Below are 19,891 nucleotides of genomic sequence, written 5' to 3'. Positions count from 1 at the left end.
CTCCTCATATCACAAACTTAGCGCCATAAGCTATCAGTATAATCAGCTCTGTAGAGCTGTGATTAGGTTTATCATGACAGTCCTGACACATTCCATCAGCTTACCTTGAACACCGCTGAACTTTTCGTGCTGGCTTCAATACACTACTGCTGTCCAGCAAATAATGTGTCTGTGCGCACCCATGGTCGTCTCAGCTATCGATTCCTGGTAGGTGTCCCATGTGTCATTACTGGTAAATTTATTTATTTATTTATTTATTTATTTATTTATTTTCTATTTCATTCTATTTTATTTGCACAAAAAGATTGCACCAGTTATCAACTAGAGGCGACGCATCAATCAGCTCTCAAAGAAATAAAGAAAAGATTAAACCACATGTACAAAATCAGCTAATTCCTAGCCACTACTACTTCTGGACTAGTTTTACCTTTGATTTATTTATTTATTTATTTGATTGGTGTTTTATGCCGTACTCAAGAATATTTCATTTATACGACGGTGGCCTGCAGATCCCGGGGGAAACCCACGACCATCCGCAGGTTGCTGGCAGACCTTCCCACGTACGGTCGGAGAGGAAGCCAGCATGAGCTGGACTTGAACTCACAGCCACCGCATTGGTGAGAGACTCCTGGGGCATTACGCTGTGCTAGTGCACTAACCGAATGAGCCACGGAGGCCCCTAGTTTGACCTTTGACACGCATGGGCTAATTGTCTAGGATCAGTCGCACCAGTAATGACCTAGAGGGAACCCATTAATCAAAACTGATCATGAAAAAGATCTCTCAAACAATTAAAGAAAAAACTGAACGACATATAAAAAATATGCCAATTGCTTGTAGTGTCAGTAGTTGTCTCCCTTGTATGGGCTGTGAGGAGTACCCATTCAAACTTGGCGGTTGGAGTCGGAATTTATCCAGTTTGCACCGGGTCAGTTTCAAGCTTGTGTGGATTTACCAGGGATAACACATGGGTAGGCCTACCTGTTATCGATAGCTGAGACGACTATGAGCACGGACAGACACATTATTTAGCGGGTAGCAGTAGTGCATTGATTTTTTTTTTTTTTTTTGATTGGTGTTTTACGCCGTACTCAAGAATATTTCACTTATACGACGGCGGCCAGCATTATGGTGGGTGGAAACTGGGCACAGCCCGGGGGAAACCCACGACCATCCGCAGGTTGCTGGAAGACCTTCTCACTTACGGCCGGAGAGGAAGCCAGCATGAGCTGGACTTGAACTCACAGCGACTGCATTGGTGAGAGGCTTCTGGGTCATTACGCTGCGCTAGCGCGCTAACCGACGTAGTGTGTTTAAGCCTGTACGGGAAGTGCAGTGGTGTTCAAGGTAAGCTTATGGAACAAGACATGGCTGTGATAGCATACGTAATCACAGCCCTACAGAACAATACAGGGTTGTGATAGAGTACTCAATTGCAGCCCTACAAAACAAGACAGGGTTGTGATAGCGTACTTAATCACAGCCCTACAAGACAAAACAGTACTGTGACAGCATACGTAATCACAGCACTACAGGGCATGACAGGGCTGTGATAGCATACGTGATCATAGCCCTACAGAACAAGACAGTGCTGTGAGAGCATACGTGATTACAGCCCAACAAAACAAGACATGGTTGTGATAGCGTACTTAATCACAGCCCTACAGAACAAGACAGGGATGTGACAGCGTACTTAATTGCAGCCCTACATGTAGCTACATGTAAATTCTAACGTGAATAACGAGGTGGCTTTCTGATATCGCGACGAAATGACCTAGGAGCCTCTCACCAATGTGGTCGCTGGTCGCTGGTATGTGGGAAGGTCTGTCGTGGGTTTTCCTGGGCGCTGTTTGATTTCATCCCATCATAAGCCCTACCGCCGCCGCCGTGTATGTGAAACATTGTTAAGTAAGGCGTAAAACGCCAATCAAATAAAAAAATAAATAAAACATCAAGTTTAATCTGTCATATACAAGGCAGATGAAGGAGAGACAAAGACCCACTGAGCATACCCGTATCTCCGAATATTTAGGAGAAGAAAAAAAAATACTATTTTATAAATTCGTCAATCTGAGGTTCTGCACCGGTCACACAAAAATTAATACACTTTCTACCTTCACTTGCCTTTGTCTTGTCTATTAACAAGTTCTCCTTGATCAGAGACTTGTCCTAGCGGACTTATATCCAAATACATTGTAGTGTATTGACATCATTAAGCAATATTATGAAGGTTACAAAACAAGTAGACACTCAACGGAAACTGATGTAAAGAATAAATATTGTCAATTATATGTACTGAATAGAACAATCACCATATTCTATGACACCAGGATGTCAATACATGTGTAGCTGTCAGGGTATTGCATATGACGATATTCTGCAGGCCGAAGTCTATATGCGCTATGACACTGAGATGACAGTGGCTGCCGGGGTGTTCTGTCTACATCGTGCAGGCTGAAGTCTGTCTGTAATTTCTGACACAGTTTTGCTCCTATCGAGGCCACTGATCAGGGGCAGTCGAATATCTTGAATCATGGAATCCGGAGATTCCACTCCGCCTCCACGGGTGCATGGGCGAGATTCTGGGTGGCTAGAGCACGTGTGCATACGCACTCGCTCCGTTATCTTCTCCACTTCCTCTGGCTGCAAATTTTTGCGCTCGGTGTAGTCGTAGTCAAATGTTGAGGATGAGCTGGAAGGGTTTGCACCACAGAGGTGACACACGAAAAGAGACTTCGCTAATGTTGCCGTTGTGGGTCGACATAGCTTTTCCAGACCTTTACTCGCCGTCGGAATAGTAGATTTGGACCTGGGTAGTTTAAAGCAAACGCTTTCCTTTTGCTGTTGATGCTGCTGTTCTTGTGACCTGGATTTTTGTGACTGGGTGCGCGCCATCTTGTGACTAAAGGTAGGGCGCTGTAAACGACGAATCATTCGTTGCCAATCTTGTTCGGTCGGATAGTTCTTCCGTCGGCCATTTTGAGAAGATTTAGGCCTACTTGTGGAACGGGATGTATCAGGTCGATCCGGTGTGCTCAGCCTTGGTTTTGTCACGCGTGACAAAATCTCCTGAAGTTGTTTCTGGTCGACTTTCTTAAAGCCGAATCGCGGAGGTGGTGGCGGCTCGCGAGTCACGCGATAATACATTGAACTCATCCCAAGCCACTTCTGAATTTCCACTAAAAAGAAAAGAGTTATAGTTATGATAGGACCATGACAAAACACCACAACTTAGTGGGAACAAGCATTGAATTGGCTTGCTGAAATAGACCTACATGTCACCGTGCGATTGAATTTAACTGTGAACATATTTTCAATTCATAAGCATACATAAGTAATCATCAATGATCCAGTAGGCATGCCATACATTATCTACTGATAATTGAATTTAAATATGAAGATATAAGAGTGTCAAAGATTTTCCATTTAAAAAACGGAGTTCGCGCTGACTAAGGCTTGCGTGAGATGTACACGGTAACATTTGTAAGCAGTACCTACTCATTGGCTTAAATCAATTTGCACACCGTTATGATCACGGTAATTGCTTTATTCTAATCTAGTTGATCTCCAGTCTTAGTTAATGACAATCGACTCTGTAGAAACCATTACAGATCGGTAAATTAGCTAAACATGGAAAGTTTAAACTGCAAGGAAAGGTAACCTGTAATTGAATTAGTGTATGAAATGGACCGCCTTTAATTTCCCATTCAAACAATATGTCACGCGGTAGAAAAATGCACTCAAACCGTAAGTGTTAGAAAAAGACAAGTTAGTAATTTTGGTCTGAGGATTTTCTTTAAGTTGGCACAAAAAGATTAATGGTACTGAGATAGTGGAAGCGGTTTTCCCAAACAGTTTGAAGAGAACGCCCTTACCTGCCACAGAGACGAATAGACGCTAGAGCAGTACAGTTCAACTAAAATGTAACATTACAAACCACAAAATTGTCTGGAAAGACGCAAGTGGTGTTTATAAATTAAAAATTGTTAACAACGAATAAAAAAAAAGATAGCATGTATATTTATGACGGAAGGACGTACGGTACATGTGGTTTTCTGGTGATTCACACCAAGTTTTTGGCGTTCGTTTCGCTAAAGATTAGTTTCATCCTCAAACGACATTTGGAGATGTGAACACCACCACAGCGGTATTTGTCATTTTTTTAGATGTGCAGCGTTTAACGTGCTGACTATTTGACGCCCATATATATATATGCATATCTGTGTTGTAGTAGCCATTTTGCTACCTATGAACCACCACGTGTCCTGATTTTGTTTTCAGGGCTGAACTAAGACCACATAGTTATTTTGACTCGCTCTATCTTTTGTTCATTACAAGAGGTACAATGTTTTCAACTAATACCACATGTAGGTCTTTACTGTCACAGTAGCAATCGTTTCCGGTCACGTTGGAATGCAATTTGTCGAAAAACTATACATTCTAGAAAACAGATTCGCCTTCAGGACATCTAACGGCATTCTTGTTATTTCAAAACTCAAAAGTAAGTTGTCACGGGAACCCTGTCTATGATGACAAGAGCATCTCAACTTTTTACGTTAGAAGCCTTATAAATAAAAGAAGCATGTCAGGAGTATCATCAGTTCACGTGCGTTTGGACGAGACAATGTGGAGGCTCAGACCCACTAACGCCGCTAACAGGTATGATTTTACGGTACTTGTTAGACTGAACACATATCTTGCATAGCCTTAGTTTGCAAAAGCAATCACCATATCTCGCATAAACCTGCGTGAATTTGCGATTCGTATTACCTAGAAGAATGCAATTTCTCTACAGCTAGTCTCCACGGCTACAAGATCTGGCCACACTTTGAAACCGAAACGTATATAAAACTACGATTTCGCTGATCATTGTTGCTATGCAGTCAAGAACCCACTGACTATTTCTGTATTTGTAAGCAATTATAAAACAATTACTATCAAAGACACTGTTGTCCTTTTACAAAAGTTTCCGTTGTCGTAATTTTTTTAAGTCTATCTCCACACAACCGCGTTTGGAATCAACCATACGATAGCCGATTCTCAAACGTTTGCTGTGCAGTAGAGAAAAAGAAAAATACATGGCTGCACAGATACGTCACATAATGTGTTCGAGATCGAAGAAAAGTGTAAAGTGCAGTGGAGACTAGCTATAAAGAAGTTGTATACTTCTAGATGATGGACTTGTGGTATTATTGAAACTGTGCACGTCAGCGGGGAAGGGGAGATAACCTAGTTACTGGTTGGCTACCGCTGTAGGGTACACGAGCGCGTTGATTTCCCTTATTATTTATGTTGTAAATTTCAACTTCAATTTCAAAAATGTATACCCTCTAACTTACAATATGGTACAATACCATACAACTACATGCAGCTTGCACTTTTCTCTACAACATATCAAACAATAAATCTAGCACGAACACCATTTTATGAGCTGTGGTTGTTGGAAGTGAAATCATAGCAGTTTGTTACATTGCTAACCTCCTGCGGGGTACGCAGTGACACTGGCAAAAAATTCTGATATAGTTTAACAAGAAGCAAACTAACAGAGTAGAAATTTATAGTGCATCAACAACATAAAATGTCTGTGTTAGAGTATGACCGAGTCAGTGCTCCTTCACACTTCAGTTCGGAGGCAAATCTTGGACCCAATTGCCTGAATTGCGCATGTGTAACCTATAACTGGCCACTTTGATCAACGTGACACTGAGCAAAAGCAGTCTCAAAATACATTTTACACCAAAGCTATCTCTCCCAGTGAAATCGTAAAACCACGAAAAGCCGTATTTGATCTATCTGCTGGCCGATTTCCAGCTTCACAGCAGCAATGACTGCCGGTGACGCGGCCTTCAGCTGTAATTTTTAGCAAACTACACATCGTTCAAAAATATGAAATCGGAGTTCGGTAAGTTAAACTACATCTAACTCGTACTTGTAACATTAAAATTTAAAAATAGGACATCACGACCCATGACTGGCTTCCACAGTTTTAAGTGGAATTCCACACCGTTTGCAAAACTTTCTTGTCTGAATGCATTAACAGCATATCACATTTCAGTGGTTCCTCTTCATAAGATTGTTGATGTATTTGGTCACCTAACAATCTGGTGGGAAAAGAATGAATGAATGATTAGGGCTTAACGCCACATCGGCAATATTTCAGCCATATCGAGGCGATGGAAAAAGAAAAAAAGAAAATCACACCGTGATATTATTTTTTACGGTTATATGGTACTTTAGTTTTTGACTACTAACCAGCAGTTTGGTTCAGTCTTGCCCAACAGTTTTGCGGGAAATCAATTAAAAATGATTGGAGAGGGCCTTTTTAATCGTTCAAGAAAGAACAATAGGCTTTCAGCTTTCACTTTTGTATTCTAATGTACATTGTGTGTCTATGAAACAATGTGCACTTGTAACCATACACGAATGTCCTAAACAAATTGTGTATATGATCTGTTTCTTCGAATTCTGTGTCACTACAATTGAAGTAGGTATAAATATGCGAAAACTGGTGACTGTTCAAATATCGATTTCCTGCGTCCTTGTAATGTGGACTTATATTATTTTGTCTTAGGCTGTTTTTGACACCGAGCTGAGAGTGTTTCAACGTGCTCTTTGTCTCTAAATCACTAAAATAGTAATGAAGCCTTTCATGCGTCTCTGCAGTCAATGCTGTAGGACATTATGTGTTAAACTGTTATAAGGCCTCATAAGGCATGTTCGCGCTAGAAGTCTGAAGCAAATTTGAACGAGCGCCAAATCGCTTTGTTCAGATAAAACGACCCAGCTATTCACCCTTAAAACGACTGTAAACAGCTAGCATATCCAAATTTTATTTGAAAACGTTTTGTTAGCGATTTCGATTTGCATATTAACGCCGACATCGCATTCGTCAATACGCTTCGTATTCACGTCTCGGTTCCGTAAAGCGTGCATAACTTTGCAGCAGGCGCAAATGTTATGCCAGTGTATTTTTTTCAGTGTTACCATGACAGTAACGCATGTGGAAATTTGAATATTCTTTGCAGACCGGAAAAAACTGCATCAGGAATAAAACACAGCACTGACAAAGTTTCTGATTTGGATTAGAACACGCAAACTCATTGTCAAAGGTACGAGTGTGACAAGCGACAGGTGCTCTGTAATCAAATACATATTAGTTAGCAAGGACCTTCTGAAGAGCTGACATGGGGTGTCGTTTTTCTAGTTACTCTGTACAGTAGACATGTGTATGTTTACAGGGCATGTCGACTCTAGGATTAGCTGCGTGTTTTTATTATGCTGCACATACATTAGTGTCAACACTCCCGCGCGAGTCCAAGCATATCACTGTTGTCAATGTCACCTTTTGTCAGACCGTTATTCTGGGTGATTATCGCTACAGAGATATAATGGACACGTATCGGGGCTACCTAAACCCTGTAGTGGGTGCTGACACAAACTGATTACACTCGCTTTATATTACATGCATGTCGTGTTATTCTGCGGTAAGCTTTGACAGACACAGACGAAAAGGTTTAATGTGATTATATGTATCTCTAACAATGCGCATGCCCCACGTTGCTCGTTATTATTTACGAAATGTGACGTTAACACAACATTCTAGTAATTATAGAGGACTCCGCGCTCAGTTGCTTAGCGCGCTAGCGCAGCGTAGTGCCCCAGGAGTCTCTCACCAATGCGGTCGCTGTGAGTTCAAGTCCAGTTATGCTGGCTTCCTCTGCGGGCGTACGTGGAAAAGGTCTGTCGGCAAACTGCGGATGGCCGTGGGTTTTCTCTGGGCTGTGCACGGTTTTTCTCCCACTATAATGCTGGCCGCCGTCTTATAAGTGAAATATTCTTGAGTGCGGCTTAAAACACCAATCAAATAAATAAATAAATAAATAGTAATTATAGATCACTGATATCTAATAATTTCATATTAACATCAATGCACTTTGTTACCAATTTCTGTTTCGGCCATGGAGCTAGAGGGCGTCTAAGCTGCTATTATTTTCAAGTATTTTCATAAACAAAACTTAAATAAGGATAAATGCCTAACTGAGATAAATTGACAAAAGGCCGGATTTCGTCGGTTACATTTGTCCACTGTTACACTTTCATTTGTTGTAACACAGTAAACTTGTACCGGTACCGAAGCCCCCACCCCCATCCACCCTGTTGACTGATTTTGTATGTCAAAAACTGTCAGAATATGAACAAGCGGTCATAGTTTCTGGTCACTTTGCTATCGGATTTCTTCCAATCACATATATGGCGGCCTCTGTACGAATGAAATAATTCCATTCTACCAATAAACTCTTGTTCCAAATGAACATATAAATTAGACAATTAATAATAATGGAATAATAAATCAAATATTCTTGAGTATGACGTAAACATCAATCAAATAAATAAATGCACAACCCGGTCTGATTCCATGCCACATTTCCAGTTCGGCTGCTAACAAGAGGGCGAAGGTCTACTCATCCCTGTCTTAGCAATTTATTTGTGTAATCCTGATCTGATGTTATCGGCTAGAATACAAAATATAGAGCTGGTATGAGCAAGTCTGCCTCTTAGATTAAAACTCATTTAACACAATCCATACTAACAGTGTTGTGAACGTACGTTCTCCCGTAATCCCGCAGTACCAAAGTGCATGTATCCAGTCAACTGACAAAATCGACGGTTGGAAATGAGGGAAACATATAGCCCATTCACGGAGCTATACAACCTCGGCTTAATCCACGTGTTCCATAATAGCTCCTAAAGAGATTGGAAGTAATCGCCCGGCTTACCTGAAAATATCTAATGAGATCAACTTGTAATAATCCGGTGCAGTGTAGATCTGTAAATATGGACGGCAATCACCGTTAAGTAAGACATTCGCAGCACGTCTACTTGCAGACTGCCTGCCGGCTTGTCGCCGGAATACGTGCGCGCGGCGTGACACCATGGCAACGGAGGTCACTCGACGTACACAAGTCGTTGGAGACTACACACCTAACGGCTCAGGTCGTGCTGTCCTTATTATTTTATTAATGTTTTGCCTTGCTCAAGTACTCGAGTGAGTGAGTGAGTGTTTGGGGTTTAACGTCTTACTTAACAATTTTTCAGTTATGATTTCACTTTTGCGTATGGAGCAGTACAGTCTGCTGTATTTGGATTTAAGGGCTTAACATTTATATACACACGATTCGTGAGTGTGTCGTGTGTATCCTGCAGGCTTGTGAGTGAACAAGAAAACATGTCCAATGACAGTGTACCATTTGGTCAACACAGCATTTTTTTTCACCAAATTCTGCTTAAACCATGGTGCTAGGGGACGTGTAATTTGCTACTATTGAAGGATTTACATGAACAGTTCTATATCACACTGTTATCGCTGTTCTGGTCTTACTCTCTATACTGTGCACTCTCTATACCGTACTTCTATCACACTGTTATCGCTGCCCTGGTCTTACTCTCTATACTGTACACTCTTTATACCGTACTTCCATCACACTGTTCCTCTGGTCTTACTCTCTATACTGTACATTCTCTATACCGTATTTCTATCACACTGTTATCGCTGTTCTGGTCTTACTCTCTATACTGTACACTCTCTATACCGTACTTCTATCACACTGTTATCGCTGCCCTGGTCTTACTCTCTATACTGTACACTCTTTATACCGTACTTCCATCACACTGTTCCTCTGGTCTTACTCTCTATACTGTACATTCTCTATACCGTATTTCTATCACACTGTCATCGCTGCTCTGGTCTAACTCTTTATACTGCACACCCTCTATACCGTTCTTCTATCACACTTCTCTTCTGGTCTCACTCTCTATACTGTACACTCTCTATACCGTATTTCTATCACGCTGCTTCTCTGCTCTTACTCTCTATACTGTACACTCTCTATACCGTACTTCTACCACACTGTTCTTCTGGTTTTATTTCCTATAATGGTCTTACTGTCTATACTGTACACTCTCTATACCGTACTTCCATCACACTGCTCTTCTGGGTTTACCCTCTATACTGTACACTCTCTGCACCGTACTTCTATCACACTGTTATCGCTGCTCTGGTCTTAATCTTTATACTGCACACTCTCTATACCGTTCTTCTATCACACTTCTCCTCTGGTCTTACTCCCTATACTGTACACTCTCTATACCATATTTCTATCACAGCTTCTCTGCTCTTACTCTCTATACTGTACACTCTCCATACCGTACTACTACCACACCGTTCTTCTGGTTTTACTCCCTATGATGGTCTTACTGTCTATACTGTACACTCTCTATACCGTACTTCTATCACACCGCTCTTCTGATTTTACTCTTTATACTGTACATTCTCTATACCGTATTTCTATCACACTGTTCCTCTGGTCTTACTCTCTGTACTGTACACTCTCTATACCGTACTTCTGTCACACTGCCCCCACCCCCACACCCCAGCCCTACAATTGGTATCGGGCATAATCTACACTGCTTGGTTAGAATTCTTTCTGTAACATTCCTAAGATGTAGAGGGTTAAACGAAACCTACAAGAAAAAGTAAAGGCTGTACGGAATCGGGCTGAGGCCAAACAAGGAGTACCAGAAGTCAGTGTATAAGCTGTAATCATAGCTTTCCTTCAAAAGGAACTTTCGGCTAGATGAATACCGTTGTTAATATATAAATTAAAATTTGCCAGTTATTTGCCAAATGTCGGTGGTTTGTTCAAGAAGCTCCGATTTCCTCCAATCATAAGGCTGGCCAACTTCATGTATGTATAGTCCTGTAAGTGAAAAGGTTTCTGTATGGCGTTAAACTATAAATCACAGACATACATTTAGCAGCGGTACCCTCGTGGCACGTGGTGCTACACATATCCGACAACATTTTCTAATAAAAACTGCGACAATTGTACAAAATGTTTGCCACAGAGTATGTTTGTACTTTTACACATTACACGAAGTACTCAGAACAGACGTAAGTTTCACCCATTATAATGATGTTGTCAAAAAATGATAACGCCCATTGGGAAAGGGGAGGGGGAGGTTGATATCTGATGTTATCACCTTGTCACCAGGTTATAACTGGGTCACCAAGTTACAACTTGTCCCGCATTTTGAACCTGCTCATTCTCCTACTTTAAAATAAACACTAATGTTTGAAGGAACACAGCCATGTGAAGATCGCAGTTGTAACGCTGTCACAAGCACTCAAGCCTGACAAGTCCATCTCCCAAGCGATCAACACCTCACAGGGTGACCAGAGCGGGACTTGGATGCTTTCTGTATGATTATATATAGGCTGTCTATACTTGCACTGAGACGAGCTGGTTACCACATAGGATATTGGGGTGGTATGGGCGACCTTCTGGCCTTTATTTCTGGAGTCCTGATCAAAGTCCATACGACCTCCGCACACCCTGTTGCCTGTAACCTAGGCAGGCCTACTAGGCTACTGAGAGCGGCTCATTTTTAACAGTGATACACGACGACCTGTAAGCGGTTGTATCAGGTAAATTGTCGCACGAACTAGTACTCTCTGCAGACAGGCGCATACGTGACACAGCATGGCTGAGGACAAGTCTAAAAGACCCGCCTTTTTCCCGGCCTTGGCTCTGCCGATCCTTGCCATCAGTGGTTTTGTGGGATACTTCATTTTCACATGGAACATAAAACTACAAGGAGAAGCGACTCAATTCTCCAAGTTTCTCTTCGCTCTTCGCTGGCAGGCCTTGTCTGGGACGACCCTCCTCTTCAGTATCTTCAGAGTGGGTTTCGCGCGAGGGCAAACTGGGGCTTTCGACCCTCTGGCAGGGGACAGCGAGGCGAAGATCGCCGCGTACGCCCGGCCCCTCCAGAACACCTTAGAGCAGCTACTTCTGAATGTGGTCGGTCAGCTAGTGCTCAGCACATACCTGGAATCGCAGAGCTTACGTCTGATTCCAGCACTGGTCCTCACCTTTGTGACCGGAAGGGTCCTCTTCATAATCGGATATCCTCATCAGAGGGCAGCTGGATTCATGCTAACGTTCTTCCCAACCATTGCAACTTACCTCGCTAATTTGTACTTCCTTGTTACTGCCGGTCCATTGTTTCGTCTCTGAGATCGATGACAACAACAACAACGATGTATTCTATTAGTCATGTTTAGGACATTCTACATTTGCTATATCCTCCATGACACATCGTGATCAGATTTTGTAAATCCTCTTTCTGTGTCAAGATAAAGCGTTAAAAAACATTCATATTAACGAAAACATATCAGATGGACTAGGCGTACGTCTACCTGCGCAATGGACACTCGGAGCCCATGTCCGAATTGACCATTAATTGTTCTCTTGCATTCTATGATGCGTATAAAATCTTGGCAGTTTGCCCCCAAAACGTAATCACAAAGGCAGGGATGGACAATAGAATAATCAGCTGTATATGTGCGTGTTGTTTTAGGCGCTAAATGTGATATGGAAAGCTACAACTGTAAATGATAGTTTGAATTTTGCACACATGAATTAGTGAAGGAATTGTTTTCTGTACAAGGTAAAACGAAATTCTTTGTTATAATAGTGTAAGTAAAATATCATTGCCTGAGGTAAGTCAGAAGAATACCTATTTTGGGCTATACAAATATAAAAATACACTTTGTTACACATGGCACAAACACGTTCATTGTTAGTAACTTTTGATTCATTGATTGATATAGGTTAGTTGATTGATAGATGGATTGAGTGATGTATGAAAAGGATCCACTGAAAGGGTTTTTTTTTTCTTTCACTGATTGTTTGACAGGTTAGTCTTAATCTATTGTAAGGGTCAGTGGCGGTTACAGTGGAGGTGCTCCCATGCTCCCTTGCTCCAGGATACCCATCCTAGCAAGAGATTTATTGGTTTCAAATTGTTCCTCAGGGATACAATTCACCGTGTCCCATATACCAACGTTGATGAGGCACTGGATCGTGGCTTGAATGGTCGGTCCATAGCAGGGTGTGGTTAACTGCTGTCATCTATACCTACATTAAATGTTTTAACTGGCTAATGATCGATGTTAAATTGATTGGTTTTATCTGTTTAGTAGTATACAATACAAAACTGTGTATGTTTCTGTATTTGTTAATTAGTTGGTAAACAGTAATGTACTAGCAATTCAGTTAATTTAGCACATAACTAGAACCATATATTCGATAAATTTGTTTGAATCGTTTTGTTTAATCCTGGATTCATTTTCTTTCTTTTTTAATTGAAAAGGTTTCTGTAGCAGGGGTTTCTGTAACAGAGGTTTCTACAGAAAAGGAATTTCCGTCGATAGCTAATTTCTGTGCAGATGTTTTCTGAAGCAGTTATTTGTTGTAGCAGAGGAATATCTAGACTTGCTAGTAGTTAACTTCTGTCACCTTTAGTTTGTAATACTGTAAATATACTTAACGAAAATGGGAACATAAATAAACTAGTATAGCTGCTCCCTCAGTTCTGAATGTTTGTGTTGTTTCTTCAGATAAGCAATTATCTGTTACCTCTGCCTGTTACAGCACACGGTTTCATTTTCAGGAGTGCGCGAATGACTTCTGATTGAATTTCACTGCGTTTCATACGTCGACCTTGGCTGTGTTATACTATCTTTCCTATTCATTTTCAAAACACCAAGTAAGTTTTAGCAAGAAGAATCATTGACTTCATGATTAAACTGAAATGAGGGTGGTGAATAATTTTAAAATTTTTTTCCATGTAAACTGGCCTGACATTGTGAGACAGGAATGTCTCATTTGGAGAACGTGGTCTAGTGGTCGTATTGCAGACAATATTCAAATATCGCAGCTTACACATTCCTAGCACCATGGATTACACTGAAACCCTCATGTCCCGGAAAAAGTCGTATTTACCTCGCCATTATGTTGATGAATGCATGCTCTATTCAAGCAGTTGGGTCCGTGATCCTCCTTCGATTTGAAGAGTGCTGGTGCACTGATTCAGTTATTACTGCCAAGTAATTTTTATTATGATGGTAACCATCGGATTCTGATTTGTTATATTATACCTAGTTTGAAGATAAGATATTTGAAGATAAGTCAGTATTTTGTGTGTTTTTGAAACATTTGAAAAATTGTTTACCAGCATCAGTACCCGCCCCTGAAGGTTACCATGGTGACACAATATGCTATGACGTCACTTCATGCAGCAACAGTTAACAAGAAGTGAGCGTAACCAGGGGTAAGGATAGGGGTCAGCACTTTTCTGTTAGTTGCCATAGAAAACACACTCGGTTCAAGCTTAAGTTGGAAATATCCCTGCATGAACCACAATTAGGCATGCATGCCTAATTTGGAATCCCTGTGTGAAACCGTTACCATGAAAACCAGAAATTTTATCAAAAGAGCTATAGTTTATATAGGAACCTGTATTCCAGATATGAACGCTTTATAACGCTTTGACTAACGGGAAAGCATCAAGCGAATCTATAGTGGTATGTGTTTCTGGACTGACAAATCTACTATATGAACAGCACGGATAATGCACTAGTGCAAGCTTAACGTGATCAAAGAGCTACCATGCAGTAAGATCAGCATCCATTTGCCCTACTTAATTACTTGTCAATCATATCACGATAAGTATTCATCAGGTGTGTGTACGAATAGCTACTTGAATAAGGGAGATAACTGTCGCCACTAATTAAGCGACATTAGTATTAGTCTTGATAATGGCCGCTATTGGAGACTGAGGTTATAGCTGCTTGTGACAGGCGTAGCATACAATCCTGAGTCGTGTAACCTATAAATGCCGCGCAGTCCTCTCTTGCCAGGCGCTGGGGTTGTTCATGAAATAGTTCAAATGACGTTCTGCCCTGGTCGTGGAGTCGCAGCTCAAAGGTATCTTAGTGTGGCACTTGTCAGAAAAAAATGCATGCCTGTATTTGACTGTATCTTCGTCCTTATTTTACACAGCAAAACAACCAACCCATCCAATTAATCTCCAGTATACACAGTATACAGTTAACACCTGAGACTATACACGAATTAAATCCTTTCTACTGATATGACATTATCTTGTACGACAATTCAATGGGCAAAAACAGGGAAAACTTCAGTATAAATTTTAAAGTTCATGTCGCAGAGTATGACACAAAACAAATCTTATACATCCTTCTAGAGCACCCTACCCACACTTTCGGACATTTTTAGCAACAACAGTGTGAAAGTTAAAACAAAAATAAAAAAGCACAGGTGGCTGCCCTACATTACCACAAGAGGGTTGGAGGATAGTTCATACGTTTATATGAGAACCACAGAGATATGCACGTTTTAGCCTGTCAGGCTTTATGATATATGTTGTATATATTCATTGTTTAATAACGATTATTTGGAGCCTTTCATATATTGTTGGACTATGTTTAGTATAAACCTAGATACGGTTGAAAACAAATTTGCAGATATCTCATATTAGAAGGCCGTTATAATCACGAGTGTATGATGCATGGCCTCTAATCCTGGAACTGCACGCTCCACCCTGTCGCTCAGTGACCTAGAAGAGCATGGCAGTGTCGGCTGCACACCGCAATCTCCAGCTCTCGACTGCATACGAGTTGACCTGTACACAGCATGTGTGCGCTATAAGCCCACATTTATCGGACTACCCTTCTGCAGCACGGTAAGAGCGAGGACAGGAAGAGGATAGGTCGCCTGGCTTCGGATCAGACTGAGATCCCGAAGAGCCACACCATTAAGAGAAAGTGAGGTCTATCGTATGTGCCTACACGTATACCTAGCTTACAAGCTTTATTAGGTGTGAACTGGATTAATTATGTGAAGTTGTTGGCTATCTGTATCAGTTATTATATCGTACCTCAACAAAAATCTGATAGAATTATGCAGTATATTATACGCTTTTAGCCTGGACCGTATGTACACTGGTGTGCTGAAACGTGTGATGTGTATCGCCTTTATTCAGTCTATAGGGGCTGAGTTATCTATCATCCTCTCACGCTAGAACCAAGCCACAATACAGGGGAGACGACTCTCGTTTCTTCTGTATTTTAGTCAGTATGATTGCTCTCCCATTGAGCGTGCTTCTTGTATAACTATGTTCCAAATCATCACTAGCCCGCAAATTGCATGAGGAAGTTCACAAGAATTTTATTCACATCTGAGGATAAATATGTAAAAACAGCTGTGTGAAGTGACTGGCTACACACATTACCACTATGATCCATAAAGCCTAACTTACTATCCACACATCTGACTTCAGTCAAGTGAAACAAATGTAGAGAAGTAAGTAGGTCTAAATGTGTTTGGGGACACAGTTTTCATTTGTCTTTCTGCTTTTCTTACTGCATTTTAAAGGTTTCTTTCCCTTTAAACAATCAAATGAAATACTGCAGATAATTTTTAATTTGTTGCAGGTAACGATGAAGGATCGCCAATCTACGGAGAAGCCAGCCCTTCCCTCACGAGGGACGATAATGGGACGGCTAATTCTGACGAGCGCCGTTGTTGCACTCGGTGCATACCTGGCCTACCACAGCCTGCCTGCCCCCCGTCCAAGGCTGGAAACCTGGCAGAGTAAACTGATGTACACTCTCCGCTGGCAGGTCTTCTCTCTTTCCACCTTATTGCTAGGGGTGATGATAGTGGCTCTCGTCCGATTCTGCACCCCAGCCATCCATCCCCTCGACCCCCGCGGGGAGGCGTACATTGGGGTGTACACCCGCTGCCTACAGAACACCCTGGAGCAGCTCGTCCTCAGTGTCCCTGGACAGTTGATCCTCAGTAGCTACCTGGAGTCGGACTCACTGAAGATCATTCCAATTCTTGTCGTTGTCTTCGTCGTTGGTCGAGTGGCCTTCTGCCTTGGGTACCCGATCAACAGGTCTTACGGCTTCGCCATATCGTATTTTCCCACGCTTTTCACATATGGAATGGATATTTTCTTTTTCTTCACCGCAGGGCCAGCCTTCCGGTTGACTGGAGATTAGATTGAATCATGGGTGATGGAAACCTATACACAATAGTACTTCAAGTGATTTTCGATGACCTGATAGCAATGCTCAGCGTAATCTCACCAAAACTGAACGTATCGCATCACCTATATACTACGGCGGAAAACGAAAAACGTCAAAGGGTAGAGGTCAGTTATTGTTCGAAGCAAATTGTGAAACAATGTAAATAATGTCTCCCACTCCCACTAAATTTTATCATCTTGGAAAATGTCCTTTCAAATATACTGCTATGTTTATTTACATACTTAGATTATTGCGATTTTGCCCCCAAAATCCTCGGGGTTATTTCACTAACACAAGCGCGATGAAGCATGTAGGTGGATAACATTGGTCAGATCCCCGAGAAAACCCCGTTCTTCGCCATGTATCTGATAACTCTCCTGACTTCAGGCCCCACCTGAACAAACAGAAGTTGGATTAAAGCGCGCGACTTTATTGGTCGACGGCAGATGAACTGCGACCAGAGCGAGGCTTGGGCCGAGTGAAACAACAATTACCAGAACTTGGTCAATGAGGACGAAGCAATATTTGCCCACCACCAGAATACAGAAAAACAATAACGTGTGTGCCATTCATTTAACATGGTAGCCAAAGGACAAATGAAAACCAATGCTCGTTCCTGTTGCTTATAAACTGATTCCGTGCTAAATTTCTGGTAAACTTACGCTTAGTCAGAAAGTGCAGAGATCATAATTGATTTATATTTGTTCTGATTCACGAATTTACGTACAAATACACGCTGAAATGACTAACCAGGTTTCAGCTAATACTTCTACTTTATTGTCACTGCTTTCACGTTTTTATTTAGAAAGTCGAATGCATGACAGATGTATTAGAATCGTTATTTCAAAAAGTTTTTAGCTTATTCTGTTACGGTCAGTCGGCTATAACTAAATGTTTTGTACACGAGTATCCTTTTGGTGGCCGACTTTGAGGCAACAATAAGAATACTTGAACTAAGCTCATGTTCTCTGTATTTACAATAGTAAATAAATGTATATATGTTAAAGATTTTGGTTTTATCTTCGCTTGCTTTACGATGTTAGAATGTATCGCGAAAAAGTGAGAATAAATAAGCCCGATGCACAAAAAATTGGTTTAAGAAGTAACATGGTTGGAAATCAGTAATGTATAGTCGTCATTTACAGGTTAGAGAATGAACCTACAGACGGCTTAGTTTTATTTATTTATTTATTCGATTGTAGTTTTACGCCATACTCAATAATTTTATTCATGATCCAACTACCGGTTTCCTCCCACAATAATCGAATATAAGTGAAATATTGGTGAGTACGGCGTAAAATACCAATCAAATAAATTAATACACAAATATAATGGATCGTTCATCCAGCAGAGGTTTGCCTTTCAAGATTTGTCTACTATAGTTCTTGCAAATGACAAAGAACAATCACAAAGTGACCGACTAACAGTCGTTACAATCACAATCTGACAGACTAAAAATTGGCACAATCACAATGTGCATGATTAACAATCGTTTCAATCACAATGTGAATGACTAAAAATCGTTACAATCACAATGTACATGACTAACAATCGTTACAATCACAATGTGAATGACTAACAATCGCTACAATCACAATGTGAATGACTAAAAATCGTTACAATCACAATGTGAATGACTAACAATCGCTACAATCACAATGTGAATGACTAACAATCGTTACAATCACAATGTGAATGACTAAAAATGGGTACAATCACAATGTAAATGACTAACAATCGTTACAATCACAATGTGAATGACTTACAATCGTTACAATCACAATGTAAATGACTAACAATCGTTACAATCACAATGTGACCGACGAACAATCGTTACAATCACAATGTGAATGACTTACAATCGTTAAAATCACAATGTGACCGACTAAGAATCCTTATAATCGCCATGTGAATGACTAACAATCGTTACAATCACAATGTGAATGACTAACAGTCGTTACAATCACAATGTGCATGACTAACAATCGTTACAATCACAATGTGAATGACTAACAATCGTTACAATCACAATGTGAATGACTAACAATCGTTACAATCACAATGTAAATGACTAACAATCGTTACAATCACAATGTGACCGACGAACAATCGTTACAATCACAATGTGAATGACTTACAATCGTTACAATCACAATGTGACCGACTAAGAATCCTTATAATCGCCATGTGAATGACTAACAATCGTTACAATCACAATGTGAATGACTAACAGTCGTTATAATCACAATGTGAATGACTAACAATCGTTACAATCACAATGTGAATGACTAACAATCGTTACAATCACAATGTGAATGACTAACAGTCGTTATAATCACAATGTGAATGACTAACAATCGTTACAATCACAATGTGACCGACGAACAATCGTTACAATCACAATGTGAATGACTTACAATCGTTACAATCACAATGTGACCGACTAACAATCCTTATAATCGCCATGTGACCGACTGTCAATCGTTACAATCACAATCTGACTAACTAAAAATTGTCACAATCACAATGTGACCGACGAACAATCGTTACAATCACAATGTGAATGAGTGAGTGAGTCAACCAGTCGTTGCACTATCCCCTTCATGCTGAACGTCAAGCAAGGAAGTTACAACTTCCTCTTTTAAAGTCTTAGGTGTGACTCGATCAAGGATTGATCCTGGATCTACCGGTCCCGAAGCGGACGCTCTACCAACTGTGCTATCCGGGCCGGTCAATGTGAATGACTAACAATCGTTACAATCACAATGTGACCGACGAACAATCGCTACATTCACAATGTGAATGACTAACAATCGTTACAATCACAATGTGAATGACTAACAGTCGTTATAATCACAATGTGAATGACTAACAATCGTTACAATCACAATGTGAATGACTAACAATCGTTACAATCACAATGTGAATGAC

The 19,891-nt window shown here is 40.8% G+C and overlaps 2 protein-coding genes across 2 annotated transcripts; one reads left to right on the top strand and one right to left on the bottom strand.

The window, feature by feature from the left end:
- Positions 1-1,685: 1,685 nt before the first annotated feature.
- LOC135464934 (uncharacterized) lies at positions 1,686-8,863 on the bottom strand. Its single transcript, XM_064742518.1, has 2 exons — positions 8,778-8,863; positions 1,686-3,179 (listed from the first exon to the last, which is right to left on the bottom strand). Exon 2 carries the CDS (start codon positions 3,154-3,156, stop codon positions 2,401-2,403), a length of 756 nt encoding a protein of 251 aa, XP_064598588.1. The 5' UTR covers positions 3,157-3,179; positions 8,778-8,863; the 3' UTR covers positions 1,686-2,400.
- A 6,572-nt stretch (positions 8,864-15,435) lies between these two features.
- LOC135464424 (transmembrane protein 79-like) lies at positions 15,436-17,966 on the top strand. The gene is made up of 2 exons (XM_064741851.1): positions 15,436-15,609; positions 16,361-17,966. Exons 1-2 carry the CDS (start codon positions 15,436-15,438, stop codon positions 16,931-16,933), a joined length of 747 nt encoding a protein of 248 aa, XP_064597921.1. The 3' UTR covers positions 16,934-17,966.
- The last annotated feature ends 1,925 nt before the right edge of the window (positions 17,967-19,891 follow it).

Source organism: Liolophura sinensis, chromosome 4 (assembly GCF_032854445.1).
Source record: "Liolophura sinensis isolate JHLJ2023 chromosome 4, CUHK_Ljap_v2, whole genome shotgun sequence".
NCBI classification, from domain to species: Eukaryota; Metazoa; Mollusca; class Polyplacophora; order Chitonida; family Chitonidae; genus Liolophura; species Liolophura sinensis.
The sequence above is the reverse complement of the archived record's forward strand: the minus strand, read 5'-3'. Positions and strand labels throughout refer to the sequence as shown.